General features: G+C 41.9%; 1 protein-coding gene across 8 annotated transcripts in view; it reads left to right on the forward strand.

Moving 5' to 3' along the window:
- Positions 1 to 329: 329 nt before the first annotated feature.
- Positions 330 to 20,657, forward strand: part of TLE1 (TLE family member 1, transcriptional corepressor) — a 124,365-nt gene continuing 104,037 nt past the window's right edge. For 3 of the 8 annotated variants that reach the window (XM_043964484.1, XM_043964513.1, XM_043964497.1), the window contains exons 1-4: positions 331 to 2,410; positions 3,626 to 3,726; positions 5,302 to 5,365; positions 5,481 to 5,525. In XM_043964484.1, the coding sequence (XP_043820419.1) occupies positions 2,387 to 2,410; positions 3,626 to 3,726; positions 5,302 to 5,365; positions 5,481 to 5,525 (234 nt within the window). In that variant the 5' untranslated portion in view covers positions 331 to 2,386. Of the gene's footprint in view, positions 2,411 to 3,625; positions 3,727 to 5,301; positions 5,366 to 5,480; positions 5,526 to 20,657 lie in introns of all 8 variants that reach the window. The other 5 variants (XM_043964475.1, XM_043964520.1, XM_043964469.1 and 2 more) reach the window with 4 other exon arrangements.

The following is a 20,657-nucleotide window of genomic DNA, read 5'->3' on the forward strand; positions in this document are numbered from 1 at the left end:
CAGCGTTCTCCTTCTTCCCATTGGCTGGCCTAGGCGTCCCGCAGCTCCTCCAGGAACGCTTCCTCGCGGAGCCGGGGAGGACGAGGCTGGGCGGAGAGGGGCGGGAGGAGAGACAGGGGAGACAGTGCTGATGGAAGAGAGAAGAGGAGGGAGAATGGGGAAGTGGGGTGGGGGGGGAAAGAACGAGGCTGGTACTACCCTGCCATAGGACGATGGGAGGCGTGTCGTCAGGATCCCACGTTGGGACTTGGGACGGACGATTGGTTGGGCCGGTACTCCCCTCCTTCTTCTTCTCCTCCCACCCTCCTCCACACGGACTCCATCCTCAGCTCTTCGCCCCCCTTTTCTCCTCCCCGCCCGCGCCAGGGTGGGCGGGGCCGGCCGCTGGTTAGCTGGAGGAGTGTGAAACCGCGTGTTAATGTTACCAGCGCAAGAGGCGCAGGCGGCGGCGGCGGAGATTAGAGCAGGAGCAGCAGCAGGAGCCGGAGCAGGAGCAGGAAGAGCCCGAGCCGGAGCAGCAGCGGCGGATACACAGTGTCCCGGTTCTTGAGGGGCGGCTGATTGTTACTCGCTCGGTGCCACTGTCTTGGCGGGCAGCGGCAGCAGCGTCACGGGCCCTCGAGACCCTTGGCCAGCTGAGCACAGCAGTTCACCTCGCCCCTGTTCACTGTGTGACTCCTGATAGTCCCGTGGAGTTTGCCTATTGGGGGAGCGGGGGGGGGGGGGGAAGCAGAAAAGATCGTCAGCGAGCGAGCGAACGGGCTTGCCCCGTGGATTCTTCCCAGTCTTCCCTCGGCTTATGGATGTTGACCCCGGCATTCTCGGGGAACTTTACTCGTGGCTGGAGCGTCGATTGTAAAAAGGAAAACACAAAAAGGGAGGGGGCCGCAAGGGTGGAAAAGGAAAAGAAAAAAAAATCCAAAAAGGATTAGCATCGGCAGAAGGAACAAGGGCTGCGGGGCAGTGCGGGTGTCTATGTATATGAGGAGATGCAGCGGCTGCGGCGGCTGCTGCATGGGTGTGTGTGAGAGTCGCTCCCCGATGTGCTCCAGGCGCGAGGCGGCGGCGGTGGCGGCGGCGGCGGCGGCGGCAGCAGCAGCAGCAGGAAGACTGCTGCACCCCGGAGGGCTGCACCCTTCTGAGTAACCGGGAATTGCCCCAGTTGGTTTGCTCTTTTTGCTACTACCGAGGATTTTTCTGCAACGGCACAAGAAGACTTACCTTCTACCACCACTAACCACCTCGTCCCTCGCTTGGGCTCGTTTTAGTTGTTGGGATTTTTGTTCAGTCTTCACTCCAAGACTGCTTGAGTGCATATGCTGCGTGGTTACCCCCCTCCTCTCTCGCGCGCGCTCTCTCTCTCTGCACTTTCCTTGCATCATTACCCTTCTCTCTGTGGTTGCTGATCACTTGGCTCTGAGCCTCCACCCGGGGCGTGTGTGTGTGTGTGTGTGTGCGTGCGCTCGCGAGTGTGTGTCTTCTACATTTTCCCGGGAGCACCTTTGAGCCTAACCGGCCCGAGTATGTATGCGTACACTTATATGTGAGTGATTCCGTGTCCCCCTTTGCACCCCTGTCTAGGCGGCGTGGGTTGACAATTCCTTGCAAATTCTCCTACTGGCTGCTCTTCCTGGATATCATCTTTAACCCGAGAAGTCATCCGCTTGCTCGGGGGTTTCCGGTCTCCTGATTGTTAGTTTGTTTTTGTTGGGGGGTGGGGCAGCGTTCTTTTGCCACCTGCAAGTTGCCCCCCCACGGAGCAAGGGCGGGAGGGGGGGGGGGGGAGAAAGACTGGATTGATTTGCCCTGGACCTGCGCAGCTCGCGCATCAGAGGGGAGTGGTTGCTGGTGGGGGAGTTAACCTTGGTCCCTTGGCCGTCGGGGAGGAAGACCTGCGCGCCCACCATCTCCGACCTCACTGCCGGAGCTGGGTGATTCCATTGTCCACCTCGGGTCGGTTCTCTTCTTCCTGAATCCCAGAAACTCTCCTCTTCCCTCCCCCACTCCCCGAGGCCGGGCGGCAGACGTTGGCCCCAGCGGGAGGTGGGGGCGGTGAGCAGGAAGAGAGTGAAATGTGGCCCTGAGCTCGGGGAGGCAGCGACCCACCCGGCGGCTCGGCCCGGCCCGGCCCAGCCTTGAGTAGCCCAAGTGGCCCGACTCCAGCACTGGTCCTGCCTGGTTGTTGTGCGTGCGTGTCTGTATGTGCGTGTAATGTCAGTGTCTGTGCGCGCGCGCTTGTGTGTGCATGTCTAACGCGCACCCCCCCCCCTTCTTTTGCTTGGATCTTTCTTTCTTCCTGTCTTAATTTTTCTCGGCGGGATTAAAGTTGGAAATTGAGCGGAGAATTGAGCTGCCCAGGAGCAAGGCAGCGGCTGCCGTCAGAGCGATGTTCCCGCAAAGCCGGCACCCGGTAAGGAGCTTTGGGGCCCTTGGGCCCTGGGCGTATGCTTGAGGATGCTTGTTGGGGCGGGGGAGGTGGATAGGAGTAGGTTTTGGGGCTGGGGGAGGCGCTGTTCTCGTGCTGTGCTGTGGTGTCTACTACATCAGCCCTGCCTTTGCTCCACCTTCCCCTCGCGGGGATCGGGGCTACTTAGGTTGGGCTCTCAGAGTTCCCAGCCCTATTTCCCGCTTTGGATGCGGGGGTGGGGGTGGGGGGTAGGAGTGGTGGAAGATGCTGTGTGGGTTTTGTTTAGTGGGTTTTGTTTGTTTTTTCTTTGACTAGTAGGGTGGCGGCAGAAATCACTTTCAGACCTCTGGAATGTTTTACTCCTGGCTACCTTCCTCCCTGCCACCCCCCACTTTTAATTAATTCACTTCTTACCACATCTAAAGGCGGCACACAGGCCATCGGAGTAGGGGGACGGGGACAGAGAAGCTTCTTAGATTTCTTTCCCCCATCCACATCCTTTCTTTTCCTGCCCCCTAAATAAGAGGGAGGTATTTAGCTCACTCCCTTCTTCCCCCCTCCACCAGTAGCTGGCCCCCACTCAGTTCCCCCTTTGTTCAATGTCTTATTTACATGACAATTGCAGCCCTGGATCCTGTGGGGCAGGGGCTGGCCCGAGTCCTCTTAGGTGACTCTGGAAACTGGGAGTATGGGGCTGGGGTGTCTGATACTTCTCTCTCTAGGGCTGTTATCTTTATTGCTTATCAGAGGGACGGACACCCATCTTTTCTACTACCTTCTTAGGCCCTTTAGGAGAAGGGTGCTACTTCTGCCTGAATTACTGAGGTTTCCGCTTTCAGACCCCCATCTGTGTCCCTAGGAGTAGGATGGGGAGGGGCAGGGGTGGATTTTCGACCCAGCTTCTACAATACTTTGGGAGTTTCTGAAACGGGGTGGGGGCAGGGAGGAAGCATTGCCATCTGCCTCCCCCAAAGTAAACTGAAAAAATTAGTTTCTTTTTTGTACCTGCGATAGCCGGTAACTTTTGGTTTGGTTGTTACATTTCACCTCTCTCTCTCTCTCTCTCTCTCTCTCTCTCTCTCTCTCTCTCTCTCTCTCTCTCCCTCCCCCTCCCCTCCCCCTCTCCCTCTCCTTTCTATCTCCCTGTCTCTCTCTCCATGTCACCCCCCTTATCTTATTCATGTACATCGATGCACACCCATCCCACACCTCCTCCAGACGCCGCACCAGGCTGCAGGTCAGCCCTTTAAATTCACCATCCCGGAGTCCCTGGATCGGATCAAAGAGGAATTTCAGTTCCTGCAGGCTCAGTATCACAGGTGCGTGCAGCAGGCGCAGCGGGTGTATTAAGTCCTGAGCTGACCCTGTCAGCCCCTGCCTTGGGGGTTGGATGTCAGCGTGGAATGTATCTGACTTGGTTGGGGGGCTATGTGGTTTTCTCTTTCTCTCCACTCTATCTTATCCTTGGGGTGGCAGCTGTATTTAGTACTTATGTCCAGGCGGTGGCGTGTGGAATCACGGTTAAAACCTGTCATTCACTTTTCTCCTTTTTTCCTTTCTTGGCGTTCTTGTTCGCTCTCTCTCTCTCTCTCTCTCTCTCTCTCTCTCTCTCTCTCTCTCTCTCTCTCTCTCTCTCCTTCCCTCCCTCCCTCCCTCTCTCTCCCTCCTCCTATTGTTTCAGCCCCCTGTCTGCTGTCGTTCAAATGAACTCTTTTTCTTGTGTTTTGGAGTTGCATGAGAACCGTCAATATTTGCCCTTCATTTATTTATTTTGCAACAGGCTAAGCCGAAAACATCGGCTCAATCAATGTCTTAGTCTTGGAATGCTGGGGACTAACTCAGTGTTGAAATAACTATTGGTTATGTTGGGGGATAAAGTTGTACAAAGCAAAGTTCATTGTGGAAAGCTTACTCCTTTTAAACGGTTATAGTTGTTGGGCCATTTACATTGAGGCTGATGTTGGAGATCCAAAAAATAAATAGACTTTCAAGTTCCCATCCTCGGAGCTCCATTGAACTAAGGCTTCTGCATATGAAGTTCATCATAGCACTTGAATACAAGTATAGACTTACTGTCCAAAATCAGTGGGAGTTTTAAACAGTGGAAGAAACATTGATGTTGTGGCGTGTTGGTTGTTAACAGCTTAAAAACCCTCAAAGTAAGAAATTAGATTTTATGCTTTAAAGATAAATTCTATCACAATTTAAGTTAAATTCAGCAGAATGTGCAAGGCAACCTACAAATGACCATTTTAATAGGGAATATCAGTGAATTTTCTGTTTTTTTCAGGAATGCCCAATATTCTGTTTCGGTCCTGTGCCTCTAATCACACAACTTCCAAGGACATAGCATTGTCACTACCTGAGGTCATGTTTAGTGTGTTTTAAAGACAAAGGTTAAACTAGTTAACTAAAGACAAAGATTAAAACAGTTAATAGTTATGAAATAGTAACTTTTCAATTCAAATTTTTAAAACTTAAGAGGGATATTTGAATCTTCAGTGGGAAAACACACAATATATATTGTTGAAGCTCAAGTTTCTGTTCAGAAACCACTTAATTATCCTACCCAATGAACCTAAATTAAAGTTTAACTGACTGAAAGTTAACAGATGATAAGACAACTTGTTGGTTGTCTGAGGGCTGACTTACTTTTCCACTCTCTACCTGCAATTATTTATGCCCTAAGAATGAATCATAATGGAATGAATTGTACATAGAATTCATTTTGTCTTCTCTATTAACTACAAGGACAAAGCTTTTGGGTGTTTACTTTGATAGTTTATAGTTTTTCCAAATTGGTCTGTGTTTTTACTTGAAGTGCAAATATGTGAGGCAGATGTTAAAACAAGTGACATAATGTTTACATGAAGTTGCCTGTTTTGTTTTTGTAGCCTTAAATTGGAATGTGAGAAATTGGCAAGTGAAAAGACAGAAATGCAGAGGCATTATGTGATGGTAGGTATCAAAGATTTATTTATTTTTTTCTTTTCACATACCATAATAAATATATTTTCTTAGTATTATTAAACATGAGTTAATGAAACTTTTAATCCTCTTTTTTTCTAAACAGTATTATGAAATGTCATATGGATTAAACATTGAAATGCATAAACAGGTAAGAATTTTAAGTAAATTCCAAATTGAGACCAATAATCAGTTTATAGCTGTAATCCTGGCATTGCTTTTGGTAATTAATAGGTTACTTAAATCCATTTGAAGGTCTCAGTTTTCCAGTTTATCATAGAATCACAGGCTTAGAGCTAGAATAGCCTTTTAGAAGTCATCCAGATGGACAGCCTCATTTTAGAGAGAAGGAAACTGAGACCTGTAAGTGGTTTGCCCAAAGTTCTAATCTGAATCTGCTTCTAAGAGGATCTTCACATCCATTCTTCTGTACCATACTTTGTCCTGATAATTACTTGGCAGAAGTTCTGCAGCTCAATATATTTGCAGAAAAATTTAAATCACTAGATAAAAGGCATATGGAAATAGAAGTTCTTCTGTTTACAGGAAGATAAAAATTGACTGTACGTTAAAGCATGGATAGGTTTATGCTTACCATTTGAATGTTTTAGGTGTATAGACCTATACTCATATAATATTGTTGAGTCATGGTTTTAAGAGTCAGTGTGCCAGACTGGATAGAAAGGTAGTCTTGTATTCAGGACATGGTTTCAAAATTGGCCTCAGATATCTGTTCACTGGGTCTGAGCTCAAATCACTTAATCTCTGTGTCTCAGTTTGCTCATCTATAAGTAAGGAATGATATGTACCTGCAACACTTGCCTCCCAGGATTATTATGAGGATTACTTTGTATTATTTAAAACTCTCTGCAACTTGAAAAGCACTAAACAAATTGACACAATAATACAGAATCTAGAGCCAGAAGGAACCTTAGAGATCACTTATTGTATCTCCATGTCTTTTAGGCTAGGGAATGAAGGGCCATGAGGAAGAGGAGTTACTTGTCCAAGGTCACACAGGGAGCAAACAGCTGATCAAGGCTTTGAAGTCATGTTCTTTTTTTACTCAAGATTCAGTGGTCTTCCCATTACAACATGTAGATATTGTTGTACCCTCTTAGAAATGTGGAAGAGCAAATTGTGTAAAAAGACCTTTTAATTAATGTGGAAAAGGTATATGAAGAACAATGTAGCAAACACTGATTTTCTCTTCTAGTTTTGTGGTGTTGCATAAAGATAACAGTTCAATGGCTTGTAGGTAAACATATCTTTAAAAATAATTTAGTAGCTGGAGTCTTGAATTGGGGAGGGAAAAAGCCCTTTTATGAGTATAGCATATGTTGATAGTAGCTGAGTTCCTAGTGGTTTTAAAAGCCTGGAAAGATTAGTGACTGGGAAAGCTCTGGTTATGACTATGAGTTTGCAAGTTCCCATAAAATTCACACTTATGGCTACTATAATGGTGAATAAAAAGAGTATTGAACTGGAACAAGGCACTAAGGACCTCATAAGAGAAGAAAAGCTAAATGATTGCTCAGCCCAAAGGACCCTCGATTGAGTAGTCATTGTCTGCCAAAGAAAGCATTAATGGCAGGGTGTAAGTATTCCGTAGATATGCTGACGTTCACTTTTTCATCAGGAGGCTAGTACAATAAGTCTTTCAGAAATCGATTGCCTCTTTAAAAAAATTATCATTAGATGAAGTTGCACAGTTGGACACATTTCAAAGTGCAACAATACAATTCTTGCTTGATGTATATGTGCTATTTCATCTAAAACTCTTGTTTCATTAAATTAAAGAGCATGGCTGACCGGCTAGGGCACAGTGGAGAAATTGATTAGTTCAGGCTTCAGATCTTCACTATATTCAAAGACTTTCATTAAGCAAGTGTGTTTCAGAGTTGAATTCTGCTTTTGTAACTCTGAACTCTTTGATTCTTTTTAATTCGTTGCAGATTTGATAATGCTGAGGTGTTATTTTGGAAATCTTGCTTTCAGTTATGTTTGGGAGGAGATATTCTAATTTTCTTTACTTAGACTGTAATTTTCTTGAAAGTAATTTTCATTACAGTTTTTTCCTAAGTGACAAACTTTTTTGTTCAGGGTCGTTTGGTATTTTTGTTGTTATAATTAACTACTGCCTTATCGAGAGGTATTGGAAACTTATTGATAGTCCAGGTCAGAAGGAGTCCTGGTTAAGTTTTGGGGTTCATTCTTTTTGATAGTATATGGGAATTCACAAACTTTTGCCACAGAGAATGGGTAATAAAAGGTTGAGTTTTACTTTAAACACATAAAATCAGAGGAATTGATAGCTCACAGTGCTGCAGGAGCGTCTGTTTTCCAAAGACATAAGATCACTGTGCTTGAGCTAGATTTATTGGAGAATTTAAAGAATATGGGGGTTTTTTTGGTATGTTTAGTTGCATGACCTTTCCTTTTTCCTTAAAAGAGAAAGGAGATAAAAGTGTCAGAGGTATGTGTGTGGTGGGAATGAGAAATGTATTTGGGACTAGAGCTATGTCTTTATGCATGTATTTCATGGGCAATTATGTGTAAGAACATGTGTGAATATTTTGTCGACATATGTGTATATATCATATGGTATATTTTGTGATTTGAAAGATGTGCAAGGCTGATACGTTCTCTATTTTCTAAATAGCAAAGTCTTAAATCCCTTTAAATTCATTTTGTATTGTTAATGACGATAGACCCTCAGCTATAGTGGTACAGGGGTGGGCTCTGCTATGATTCAGTGTTAAAGCGGCCTTACATTTTTAAAAACATCCTTCTGAATGTCACACATTAATAATAAGTTCCAAGGAGGCATTGGGTAGCTAGTAATCATAATTCTTATTAAAACTGGTGACGTCTAGCCCCTAGGGTGTAGCCAGGCTCAAATTGATGCTTTTTTGCTGCCTGATCACCAGCGTGGCCTAAGTGCTCATTATGTTGTAGAGAGGCCTTTGGAGCTCTCATTACGTTTGACAGGAATTCTCTCTAGGGGGGAACTGGGCATTAGCTAGACTCCTGACAGGCTGAAATTATTCCCGCTTTATGGCTTATAACCAAATGCTAGCAAGGCATCATCAGGGGACACAAAAAATTGTCATTTCTGACAACATCTTTGTTACTGAAAAATGCAGTGATGGGGAAACTTTCCACAGAGCAGGCTTTAATGTTCTTAAGGCTTGTTTCCTGTGTGAGAGACTGTTTCTCTTCCCATGCTGTGTCTCCCCACCCCCTACCCCTTTCCCTGGGTTTGTTGGATTCTGTATTCCCCAGTGTCATCCTACCAACACATCTCTGGCAGGTCTTAAATGGAACTGTCATCAAAATCAAGAATGGTCTAATTGTGCTTTGCCAACTTGTAGAGACTTGGTTTGTTGTATATAGCCTATGTTAATATTATGTCAACATTTTTTCCCCTCCTTATTTATTAGTTTTTTAATTGAGTACAATAGATTCATGCAGTCTGAATTCTGTTTTGCGTTCTGAATCTTTTGGTATAAAAAAAGAAAATTTCATACCATAATTCTGTTACATGCATAAGGAAAAGTTCATGTGAAATGAGTGAGCTAAAATGGAAACCACTGTTGTTTCTCATAGCTGGTATTTAGTAGCTGTGTGGGAGCTTTGGTTTCTTCATCTGTTAAAATGAGGATGGGGGCAGCTAGGTGGCACAGTGGATGAAGCACCATCCCTGGATTCAGGAGGACCTGAGGTCAAATCCTGCCTCAGACCCTTGATACTTATTAGCTGTGTGACCCTGGGCAAGTCACTTAACCCTCGTTGCCCCGGAAGGAAGGAAGGAAAGAAGGATGGATGGATGGATGGATGGATGGATGATAGGATGATAGGATGATACTTGTTACCTGACAGGCTTGTTAAGGTGAAGATGGCAGATGACTTGTCCGTTGCTTTGTAAACTTCAAAGTACTCTAAAAATATGTCAGTTGTCCTTGGTGTGTGTGGTGTGAGCTTATTCGACCAACTTAGGGGTGAATGGCACCTGTATTTTTGTGCTTCTGTGTGGCTTTGTTCAAAAGGTGGCACACTTGGGCAAAAAACCATGTGAAAGATGACTGAATCTTGTTTTTTAATGACACAGAGGCTATTGACCTCTCATCAGTATGGTGAAGGCTTTTTTTTTTTTTTTGAGGCAGTCAGGGTTAAGTGACTTGCCCAGGGTCACACAGCTAGTAAGTGTTAAGTGTCTGAGGCCGGATTTGAACTCAGGTCCTCCTGACTCCAGGGCCAGTGCTCTATCCACTGTGCCACCTAGCTGACCCTATGGTAAAGGCTTTTAAGATCCTTTCCCAGCAGTGGGGATAGAATGTAGATCAGACTCACAGAAAGTTATCTCTGGAGGCTACCTTAGGTGACTTAACTCAACCCCACCTTGTTTCACAGAGGTTAAAATTGAGGTCTGCAGAGGATAAGGTACTCCCCCAAGGTCACCACGTTAGTACGTTGTAGAGCTAGGAGGTGAAGCCTGGTGGCCTGATCCCAGGTATAATGAATGCTCTTGCTGTCTGCATATTTACACATTGCCTCTTTTCTTATTGTTTCCTCTGTTCCCCTTTGGAGTCAATATTGGACAAGCATTTGTGAGGACAGGCCTGAGTTAAGGGTATTATGGAATAAGGCCAAGCAGGCAACTCAGCCTTGGTTTCGTGAGCTGGCTTTACTCAAATTTAGCATCATGAGACATATGAACAAAAAGAACCTAACTTTGAAGGTCTCCTGATCATGTGACCTTCCTGTGACACTGAGCTTCTTTCTTGGCAATTTTTATTTGCAAAACAAAACAAAACAATAAGAAACCAGGATGACATTTGTTCCTATCTTCACAAGAATTTTAATTATATGTAGTGTGTGTGTGTGTGTGTGTGTGTGAGAGAGAGAGAGAGAGAGAGAGTGTATTGGGAGGGAGGGAGGGGGAGAGAGAGAGACTGAGCTGTGTAGATGAATTGAAGAGATCATGGAGAGGGGGCTCTTTTTGGGTGCCATGGACCCCTTTTATAGTCTGAAGTCTTTGGACCCCTTCTCAGAATAGTTTTTTTAAAGATATGAAAAATTAGAGGAAATGCTCAATTTTATTTAGAGATCTGATGTAAAAGCAAAAATGTAATTTCCCCCCATCCAAATTCAATAACCCCCTGAAATCTACCGACAAATCCCCTAGGAAGTCTATGGACTCCAGGTTTAAGAAACTCTTGTGTAGCTAGTTGACACTAAGCTCTTCAGATGAAAAGTGTTGTGTTCCATAGGTTAGCTTTTTGGGGTGATGGGGACAGTGAGGTCAGGCAGGGAAAAAAGGGTGAGCCAGCATTTGTTTCCTATTAGAAGTAATTTCAGCAATAACATGTAGTGAACTAGACTAACAGGCATTCAGAGTTAGCTGTTTTATAGAAGTTTCTTATACATGAAAATTATCCTTTGCTGGCTTTTATTTTTAGGGGCTTAGGTAGAATTATTTTGGTTTCACCTACAGATTATTCTTCAAATGTGAAATTTTATTTCTGCTGCTTGAAAGTTGTTTCTTCTATTACTTTATTTATTTATTTATTGCACTTGAGTAAGATTGCTATCGAGGTTAGAAATCTATGTCCAGGAAATGATTGTATACCAAAGTATTGGCATTAAGGATTAAACTTCATCAGGTGCTAATAAGGAAGTGGTAGAAGACGTCTTGCTGTCATCAAGTTTAAGAATGTTTGTGTGTGTGTGTATATGTATGTATGTTTGTGTGTGTGTGTGTGTGTGTGTGTTTTCACCAGCCATATCAGTTCTTTCCAAGAATAAGTTGGAAATAAAGTTTCTGAGTGTATTTTTAAGACCCAGTTTGTTAAGGTTAAGATTAGCCTTTGATCACTGGCAGGCAGCCAGAGAAAGATTCATCTCTTTTGAACCCACTGACAAAACTATAAACCACTAGCAGACTATGTTTACTTCCATTCCAAAAGTTGAGAGGGGGCAAGTCTTTGTTTCTTAGGGTGGAATGTTTTTTGAGATGTCTTTTCTCAATTTTATCAGTAGCCTGAAGAGAGACCTTGAGCAAGTCATTTAATATGGTATCCCTGGGCTTCAGTTTCCTCATCTGCAAAATGGGAGGAGAGAAGTGCAAAACATTGTCTCATCTCTTCCAGCCCTAACTTTCTAGGAGTCTTTTCTCATTATTAGCAGTAAAGGCTAACATTGCCCACAGAGAAGCTTTTAAAAAGCAACATGGAATGGAAATTGTTAGTCCAAGCCAGATGCCAAATGAAGCCAGTCTTAAGCCAGGGGGCTTAAGATAATGTTTTCCTAACTAATGTTGAGTAATAAGCCCCATAAGAAAACCTGTCGCTTTAGTAAATATTATGTAAAGAAGCCTTGTTGAATGATACTGAGACTGGAGGCAGACCCATTTATTTAGTTAACTTTTTCTCATGAAACTAGTTCAAGTTTTCGTTGATCTCTCGTGAAAACATTGAAATCTCCAGAAGTAGTGGATTTTTGGGGGAAAAATTTAACAAATTTAAGCTTACTTGAATCTCTTGGGTTGCTTAATAAGATCCCTTAATAAGATCTTTATTAGACTATTGTTGAAAAGGATTTTGAAAACACTGTTTTTAGTGGTTTTTTTTCACTTGTGTATTTAATTATTAAGAACTAAGTTTAAACTGATGAAGTGATTTACTTTCAATTAAATTAGAATAACTTTTATTAAATGCCTGTGTGCAAGCACTGAGGATTTAAAAAAAAGCACTTTTAAGTCCCTGCCTTCAAGTAACTTACTAATTTTGCTACTTCAAAGTAAAACCAACCCAACTGGTTTTTAAATGAATTTTAAGATAGCTTTGGGAAAAAAATTAAACTGAAAATATAAATTCTTGAACCTTACTCTAGGGATGAAGAATAGAGTATTGATTGGGTTATAGTATCCTAGAATCTCATAGTCAAAAGATACTTTAAAGAACTAGTCCAACTCTTACGCAAATCATATATCCCATCAATAATATCCCTGACCAAGTGACCATCTGGCTTCTGAGAACCTTGAATCATAACAAATAGATAGGAAGATGGTACAGTGAATGGACCTGGAGTCAGGAAGATCTATATTACAGTCCATTCTCAGATACTTATTAACTGTGTGATCCTGGGCAAGTCACTTAAGCTGTTTTCCTCAGTTTCCTCATCTGTAAAATGGGAATAATAATAGAACCTACCTCCCAGGGATTGTTGTGAGATAATATTTGTAAAGCACTTTGCAAACCTTAACACCCTACTTACTGTACATGAATGCTATTATTATTATTTGTATTAAGAACTTATTATCATGGGGCAGCCAGATGGCGCAGTGGATAGAGCACCGGCCCTGGAGTCAGGAGTACCTGAGTTCAAATCTGACCTCAGACACTTAATACTTACTAGCTGTGTGACCCTGGGCAAGTCACTTAACCCCAATTGCCTCACTTTAAAAAAAAAAAGAAGAACTTATTATTTGTTAAAGCATAGCCTATTCTATTTATAGACAGTTTAATTATTTAAAAGGCAGATAGGTGATCCAGTGGATAAGCTCTGAGTCTGGAGTCAGGAAGACCTGAATTCAAATCCAGCCTCAGACACTCACTAGCTGTCTGACCCTGGGCAAGTCACTTCACCCTGTTGGCCTCAGTTTCCTCATCTGTAAGACAAGCTGGAGAAGGAAATGGAAGACCACTCCAGTATCTTTGTCAGGAAAACTCCAAATAGGAGTCATGAAGAGTCAGACATAACTGAACAACAATTAATAAAAAGTCTTTCCTAATGTTGAACTGAAATTTGGCTTCTCTGTAACTTCTGCTCATTGGTCTTAATTCTGTCCCATGGTATAAAGTAAAACAGGTCTAGCTTGTTATTGACATGAGAGGCCTTTACTCTGTGGGATTCAGAACTGCAGTGATCCCTAGAATTTGCAAATGATGATCATCCAGAAAAGTTTAGGTGACTTGCCCAGCCTTCAAGGGGAGGGATCAGGTCCTGTGGTTCCCCAAACCCCACTTATCTTTTCTTTATGCCCCACTGCTGCTTTATTTTAAAATTTGATAGAAAACAGAATCTTATAGGAATTTTGTATTGTAAGATTAAAATTGGATATTAGATCATAAATCTCCCCTACTTAACCTTTCCCTTAATTTATCTCCCAGACTAGTAAATGGAAGAAGCTTCTGGTTTTCTAGTTAGAGCTTTTATTGTATGGTAGTCACAAGGTGATGTTAATTAGAAGGATAGGAAAGTAGAAATACAATACAAATCGTCTTAAGTCTAGGCTTAGTCTATATTCCGTATAAAACTCACCAAAACCCAAGGCCACCTTTGGAGAGAGACCGAGTCAAGCGTGTGCTGTTAACCGAGAGCCGGGCCGAGTCAAACTCCAGTCAGCGTCTGTCTGTGCAGCACAGCCAGGAGACCAGCGGAGCAGGAAAAAAAAAACCCCACTTCCGTTCTCTCCTTGCCTTTTAAGCTCACACCCCGGAAGTCGAGTGCTCAGCAGGCAATCTGGTGTGTGTCGCAGGCGGACTGGTGTGCGTAGCTCATGCTGTTGGTCTCCTCCCCAAAAGGGTGGTCCTAAAAAAAACCTGGCGTCTCTCCATTATCTAACCGACTGTTAAAGCTTTTTACCACATTCCCCCCTTTTGTTCCTCAAGAAACAAAATATTTCCTTGACAGAACAGTAAAAATAATATAATAACTATTGCTAACTAATAATATGTGAACAACAGGGAACCATCTCACAGTTTAAAAGTAAGCCTGGAATCCTGTTGGATGTACACCTTTTCCAACATGGTAGCAATACTTTGACTTTTCTTGCTTCCATCCTTCTACATCTCATTTAACATGTGAAAGAAATCGTTCTGTTTAAGGAAATATCAAACCAAGACATTTGGTAATTTGAGAGGTAAAGAGGTTTGTTTCAACCTAGATTAACCTTCCTTTCAGACATCTTTGAGGATGATGAAATTGAAATGTCAGAAATAGTAGATACTAATGATGATAAGTCTACAAATTATTCTGTTTAGAATAAGTTTCATGTGGTAGGTGTTAAATCCAGGAAACATTACAATATTTTTTGTTTGTTTTACTTCAGTGCTGTTAGTTTTTGCTTGATTCTTACAAGTGTAGAGAACAAAAGATAGTAATTGACATTATGTTCACTATTTGTAGCTCCATTTGCTATAAGTTAAGCATACTTAAAATGAATTGTTAGTAAAAATTAGTAAATTCTGAATACTGTACTTTAAAATGTGACCAAACCCAGGGGGGCAGCTAGGTGGCTCAGTGAATAAAGCACCAGCCCTGGATTCAGGAGTACCTGAGTTCAAATCCGGCCTCAGACACTTGACACTTACTAGCTATGTGACCCTGGGCAACTCACTTAACCCCCATTGCCCCACAAAAAAAAAAATATGATCAGACCAAATTTTATTTACTACTTGTGAGTTACTCAACCAAAAAGGAATTACAGATATGCAGGAGATGTTAAGAATATGAATTTTGTATATATTTCAAATTTCTCAGTGTATAATTCTGTACCTCATATATACATACCAAAAAGAAAAAGAATTCTGAAAATTTGAAAGTGTTATATCTCACATTGACCACATCTCCCAAATACTGAGGATTTATAATTCTAAACTTTTGAGGTTCCATAAGAAATTTAGAAGTCTGGTTATTGGTATGGAGTTGGTGCCTGTCATTTTCTTGTTTTGACCTTGCTTATGTAGAATGAGTTTTTTATTAGTCTTGAGAGCATGGATTTAGTTATTTTTGTTTTGCCTTTCTTTGTATCTCTAGCACTTAGCATAGTGCCCAATAAGTAGTAGACAGTTAATTGCTTGTTGACTAAATAGAAACTAAATGTTTATGTACAGAAAGATGTTGCTTGTTGTGTACATTTTGTTGGTGGTATTGTGCTCCTCTTCATTTCTCTTTGTGCAACTCAGGATTTTGGTTCTTGAAAGATGGGTATGCTATGATCCTTTGTCATATAGTGGTACCAGAAGGATGTTGTTGTTAAAAAGATGGGAGGAGGGTTGGGGTATTTGAAAGCAAGTACTAATTAAGCAATTAAGAACAATCAAAAGTTTAGTTTCCATTAAGGCTCTTTGAATTGGAAGTGCTAGGTTTGACCTATGTTTTCAGTCAACTCTTTTTTGCAGGGCAATGGGGGTTAAGTGACTTGCCCAGGGTCACACAGCTAGTAAGTGTTAAGTGTCTGAGGCTGGATTTGAACTCAGGTCCTCCTGAATCCAGGGCCAGTGCTTTAACCACTGCGCCATCTAGCTGCCCCCTTCAGTCAACTCTTAAATGAACACCTTAACTCCATGTGGTTAGGAGTTTGAGCCATGGATTTCTGTTGTGAGAGACAATAGACTTTGACTTTGGTGTCAAAAGGACCTGGTTTCAAATCCCATCCTTCATGATTACTATCAGAATGACCTCGGGCAAGTCACTTAGGTGAGTCCTTGAGCCTCAATTTCTTTAATCTCTGAATTGAGGGAGTTGGAATAGATGATGTCCCAGTTTTAGCTCTGTTTTCTTCTGATATTTTTCCCCCAACTGTGAATATATCAGAATGACTTTTGAATGTACCGTACTTGTTCGTGGTAATCACACCTTTATATTGTAGGCAGTTTGAATGGTGGTCTGTTTTTAATAAGTTTTTATGCTTTTTTATTTATTATTTGCATAGAGATTTTAACTGAAAAAATATCTTTTTGGATAAACTGGGAGGGTAATTTTGGGGCCTGAATTTCCTTTCTCCATGCATATGCTCATGTAATGCTAAAGGATTACTTTGAAGTAGAAAGGGTTGTTTCCACCTGGTTTTACTGATAGGAAAAATACTATACGTGTAAGTTTAAAATTCAGAGTGTGGTCAGTCCCTTTCAGTTTCTGGCCTCAAAAATGAATTCTGCAGGGTGGGGAGTATTTGGGTGTTGGGAGTGGGAGTGGGAGTGGGAGTGGGGAATGTTGAAGAACTTAAAATGTATGAAGCATCTCTTTCCCCTGTCCCTATAAGACTGTAATGATTAAAGAGTTAGTGTTCTAGTGGTATAAATGGTATAGCCCAGATTGTCATAGATGATTATTTCTTAGAAAACGGCTTAACTGGAATTTTAGATGAGAGCATTTGTACACACCAGGAAGTAGATTTGTAAATCAAAATGCTAGTCCAAGAATCTGTGTGCATGTTGCCAATATAACATCCAGGCTCCATGGGGTGAAAGGCTGTTGGGAGTAATTGGTAACGTAAAGTATGGCCTGACTTTTTGTTTGGAAGTGCCCCTGAAACACAAAGCATCTCTGAGTTTGTGTAGTTGCTATCCTATGCAGCCCAGCTGCTTAAAGGCATTGGTCAGAGAGCTGGGGCTCTCCACAATCCTCTTGATGCCTTAGGTAAACAGTCGGTCAAAGCAGCTTACAAGTAAGGTGACCAGTCAGTGTATTGACAAGAACAGACACAATAGAAAACTGCATTAGGAGGCAAGCCATGGGGATTTGCAGTAAATATATTACAGAACACAAGTGAATTGCCGATACTGCTTGTTTAGCAGTTTGCAAGGGCAGTGGCAGTATGGATTTTTGAATTAGAAGGGAAGGACTGTTCTTTCTCTGTGCTGGAACATCTCGTTGATGGCTGAGGAGAAAATTGATTTAGAGAACAAAATGCTGCCGTCTTTATTTGTGCCATTTTTAAAGGCTGCTATGGATTAGGGAGTGAAAATAAAAAGGCAGCTTTCTATATTAGGAGAAATAGGGTAGCTTCTTTATCTGCCTCTTGGTCTGGTCTTCTGGCATTAGCAATATGAAGATTGAGAAGTTGGGATGGGGAAAGAGCATCTAAATCTAGACTGTTGCCATTGGTGCCTGGCTAATAAAAGTGGGGGATGATAATGATTTTTGCAGCTTTTTGCTCTTTGAGAAATTTCTGTCTTTGAGTTAAATGAGTAGTTTTGACTTAAATGATGATAGATTCCATAGTGGATGGTTTCATGTTCTATTGGAAACAATGTTTTCTTGATTTTTATAGGGTAGTGAGCTTAATCCGTCATCAAGGGGACTCTAGATAAAGAGGTCATATATTCATTTAAAGTACCTCCCTGTAACTTAGATACATTTTTAGGCATTTAAGTAGTTTAGAGGGTGATGATAGGTAGTACTCTGATTTGTTAACATGAAAGTATGTATTAATTTGGCTTATACCAAATTGGAAATTGACCTTTGGCCATTCTGTAAAGAGAAGGTTTAATGAGCTAATTAATAGTGCAAATAACACGAGGGAGGGTTAAACTAGTTTAGAAAATAAAATGTTCAGGCACCTTGAGCATTTTAAGAGTACCAATTTATATGCAAACAACTGATTTACTAATTATGAATCATCCTTATCCATTAAAACTAGTACCTTAAGGACCTCCACTAGGCAATACCTTGTTAGCTTGGCTTTAGTTATTTAATGTACTTGAATGAAAAGACAATTCCTTAAAAAACATAAGTCCTTGGAGGAGCTGGGAGTCAACCACTCTAATCTTTCCAGTGAAATGAGGACCACTGGACCTTACCATCTGTTCAGCTACTTAGATCCCCTGGGCCTCAACCATCTGTTTTTTTTTTTTTATTTTTTTTTCAATCATTTAATTATTTATTTATTTTGGTGAGGCAATTGGTGTTAAGTGACTTGCCCAGGGTCACACAGCTTGTAAGTATCAAGGGTCTGAGGCTGGATTTGAACTCAGGTCCTCCTGAATCCAGAGCCAGTGCTTTATCCACTGTGCTACCTAGTTGCCCCAAATAGAATTTAAAAAAAATTTTTTTTTTGTGAGGCAGTTGGGGTTAAGTGACTTGCCCAGGGTCACACAGCTAGTAAGTCTTAAGTGTCTGAGGCTGGATTTGAACTCGGGTCCTCCTGAATCCAGGGCTCAACCATCTGTCTTAATGATACAACCTCAAGACCTCCAGGCATGGCTCTCTGACTTGCTGGTGCACCCTGATGATCCTTTAGTCTTGCTATATACTGCCCTTATATCCTTAGTACCTTCAGGTTCTCCTATGTAGCTTACAGCTGACCCTGCTTTATGTGTTGTCTTTCCCAGTTAGAGTGTGAGCAACTTGAAAGCAGGGATTTCCTCAATTTTTCTTTTTGTATCTTCAGTGTTTGAAATATATAGCTAATGCTTAATAAATAATGTTATTTCATTCATTCAGAGAAAAACTAAAACTTCACTGATATTAGTTAGGGTATGTGTGTGTGTGTATGCATGTGCATGTGAGCGCGTGTGTTCGCATTAGTAAGGTTTCACTTTTTTGTACCTTATCTTCCTGGCACTTCTTGGGCAGACTCTCCCTAGCATGGTAGCATTAATTTTACTTTAGTAGAAGTTGTAAAATATGTAAATGGTGGCCTTTAAAGGTTTGGGTAAAAGGGATCTTCTACATATAAAGGTAATATTGGAAATAGGCCTGGGAAGAACAGTGCTTTGAAAACAACATTTTCTGGTGTTTACCCTGGGTATTGTTCTCTTCTTATCTCCAGGTTCTTGGTTTTTGTGAGAAGAGAGTAAATCTATAAATGGGGGTGGTGGTGGTGAGGAGGAAGGAAACAAGCTGAATGTACTATATGTTCCTCCCCTTCTGTATGTAGTAAACTTTGGGAAGTTTATTCTAGTTGTGTTTTATTTTCGAAAGTTCTGAAATAGCCTCCCTGGCATGGGGTCTTTTTAAAAAGCCTTCCTTCACAGGGTTAGTGTTGCCTGTGCTGACTATGCCTGGTGTAAGGTTGGGGAGAGGGGTAGAGCTTATTAGAACCTGGGAGAGCTAAGATAATTTCTAGTCTGTAAGTCCTAAGGTCAGATCAGAGAAAGGGGCTCAGAATCCACTCACAGACATTCTTGGCTCAGAGCAATAGGCTAGTCCAATGTTGGGTTGCTCTTTATTGGACCTCTGACCTAGTAATCTCAACCTCCTTTCCCATAAATAAATTCCACTGGTTCCTGGTTGCCCTCTCTGCTGAGAAATCCATGCCTTGACCCCAGACTACACTAGGCAGAAATAGAAATGGGAAGGAGGTGAGGCTACAGAAACTGATTTTGGTGTCAGCATTTAAGTCAGATGCACTGAGAAGCCTAAGTGTTTGCCCACCCAGCCTGTCTTGAAAGCTTTATTGAGAAGCTTTTCCTCCCTTTCTAATCTTGTTTGCTACCATGCTTTCAGTTGTCACCTCTATGTAGATAACTCCCAAATCTTTATCTGTAGCTCTGATGTCTCTTGCTTGCCTATGTATTTCCATTTCCGTGGTCCCACAAGGTACCTCAAATATAGCATGTCCCCAATTAAGCCATTACTTCCTTTAAATCTACTCTTCCTTTATAATTTTCCCTACATTTAATCACTTCCCTAGGCCTATGCATGACCATAGCTAGCATTTATAAAACCCTTTAAGGTTTACAAAGAACTCTATAAATATTTTTTCATTTTTGTCCTCACAACAGCCTTGAGAGGTGCTATTAATATTCTTATTTTACAGATAAGGAAACTGAGGCAGATAGAAATGAAGTGAGATCCTAGGATCATATATCTAGTAAGCACAGCCTGGATTTGAACTCAGGTCTTCCAACTGTAGGACCAACATTCTATCCACTGTACTACTTAGCTGTTGTTTCTACTGCCAGATATTCCTACTTCCAGCCTGTCTAGTCATACCACATTCCTACTTGCTTAGACTTTTGCAATAGCCATATCAAAGATCTTCCTGCTGCTGCTTCTTTCAGTCTGTCTTATATACCATTTTATTGTGCTATTAGAGACATCATGTCTAGTGAAATGGACTTGGATTCAGGAAGATTTGGGTTCAAGTCTCATCCCTCCCACCTTTTACCTGTGTGATCAGATTGTAAGCTCTTTGAGGGCAGGAGCTATCTTTCTTTTCTTTTCCCCCCATATTAGTATCCCCAACACTTAGCATAGTGCCTGGCACATAGTGACCCTCCTTCACAGGGTGGTTGTCAGGAAGGCTTCCATGAGATGATGTCCAATAGATTTAAAGCATTTTGTAAACTTAAAAGTATAATAAAGGATGGTTATCATCACTCATTCCCTAGAAAGCTTTGAGGGGTGGTAGTACTGGTGCTTTGGATAAGACCCCTCGATCAGCCATCTCCTTGGTACCCTCTTCCTCCACCTGACTACATAATTTCTTGAAAAGTGGTCTTTAGGTCTCTAACCCTATGCTTCTATAATCCAATGTTGTCAAGTTCGT

The sequence above is a fragment of the Dromiciops gliroides genome, chromosome 1 (assembly GCF_019393635.1).
Source record: "Dromiciops gliroides isolate mDroGli1 chromosome 1, mDroGli1.pri, whole genome shotgun sequence".
NCBI classification, from domain to species: Eukaryota; Metazoa; Chordata; class Mammalia; order Microbiotheria; family Microbiotheriidae; genus Dromiciops; species Dromiciops gliroides.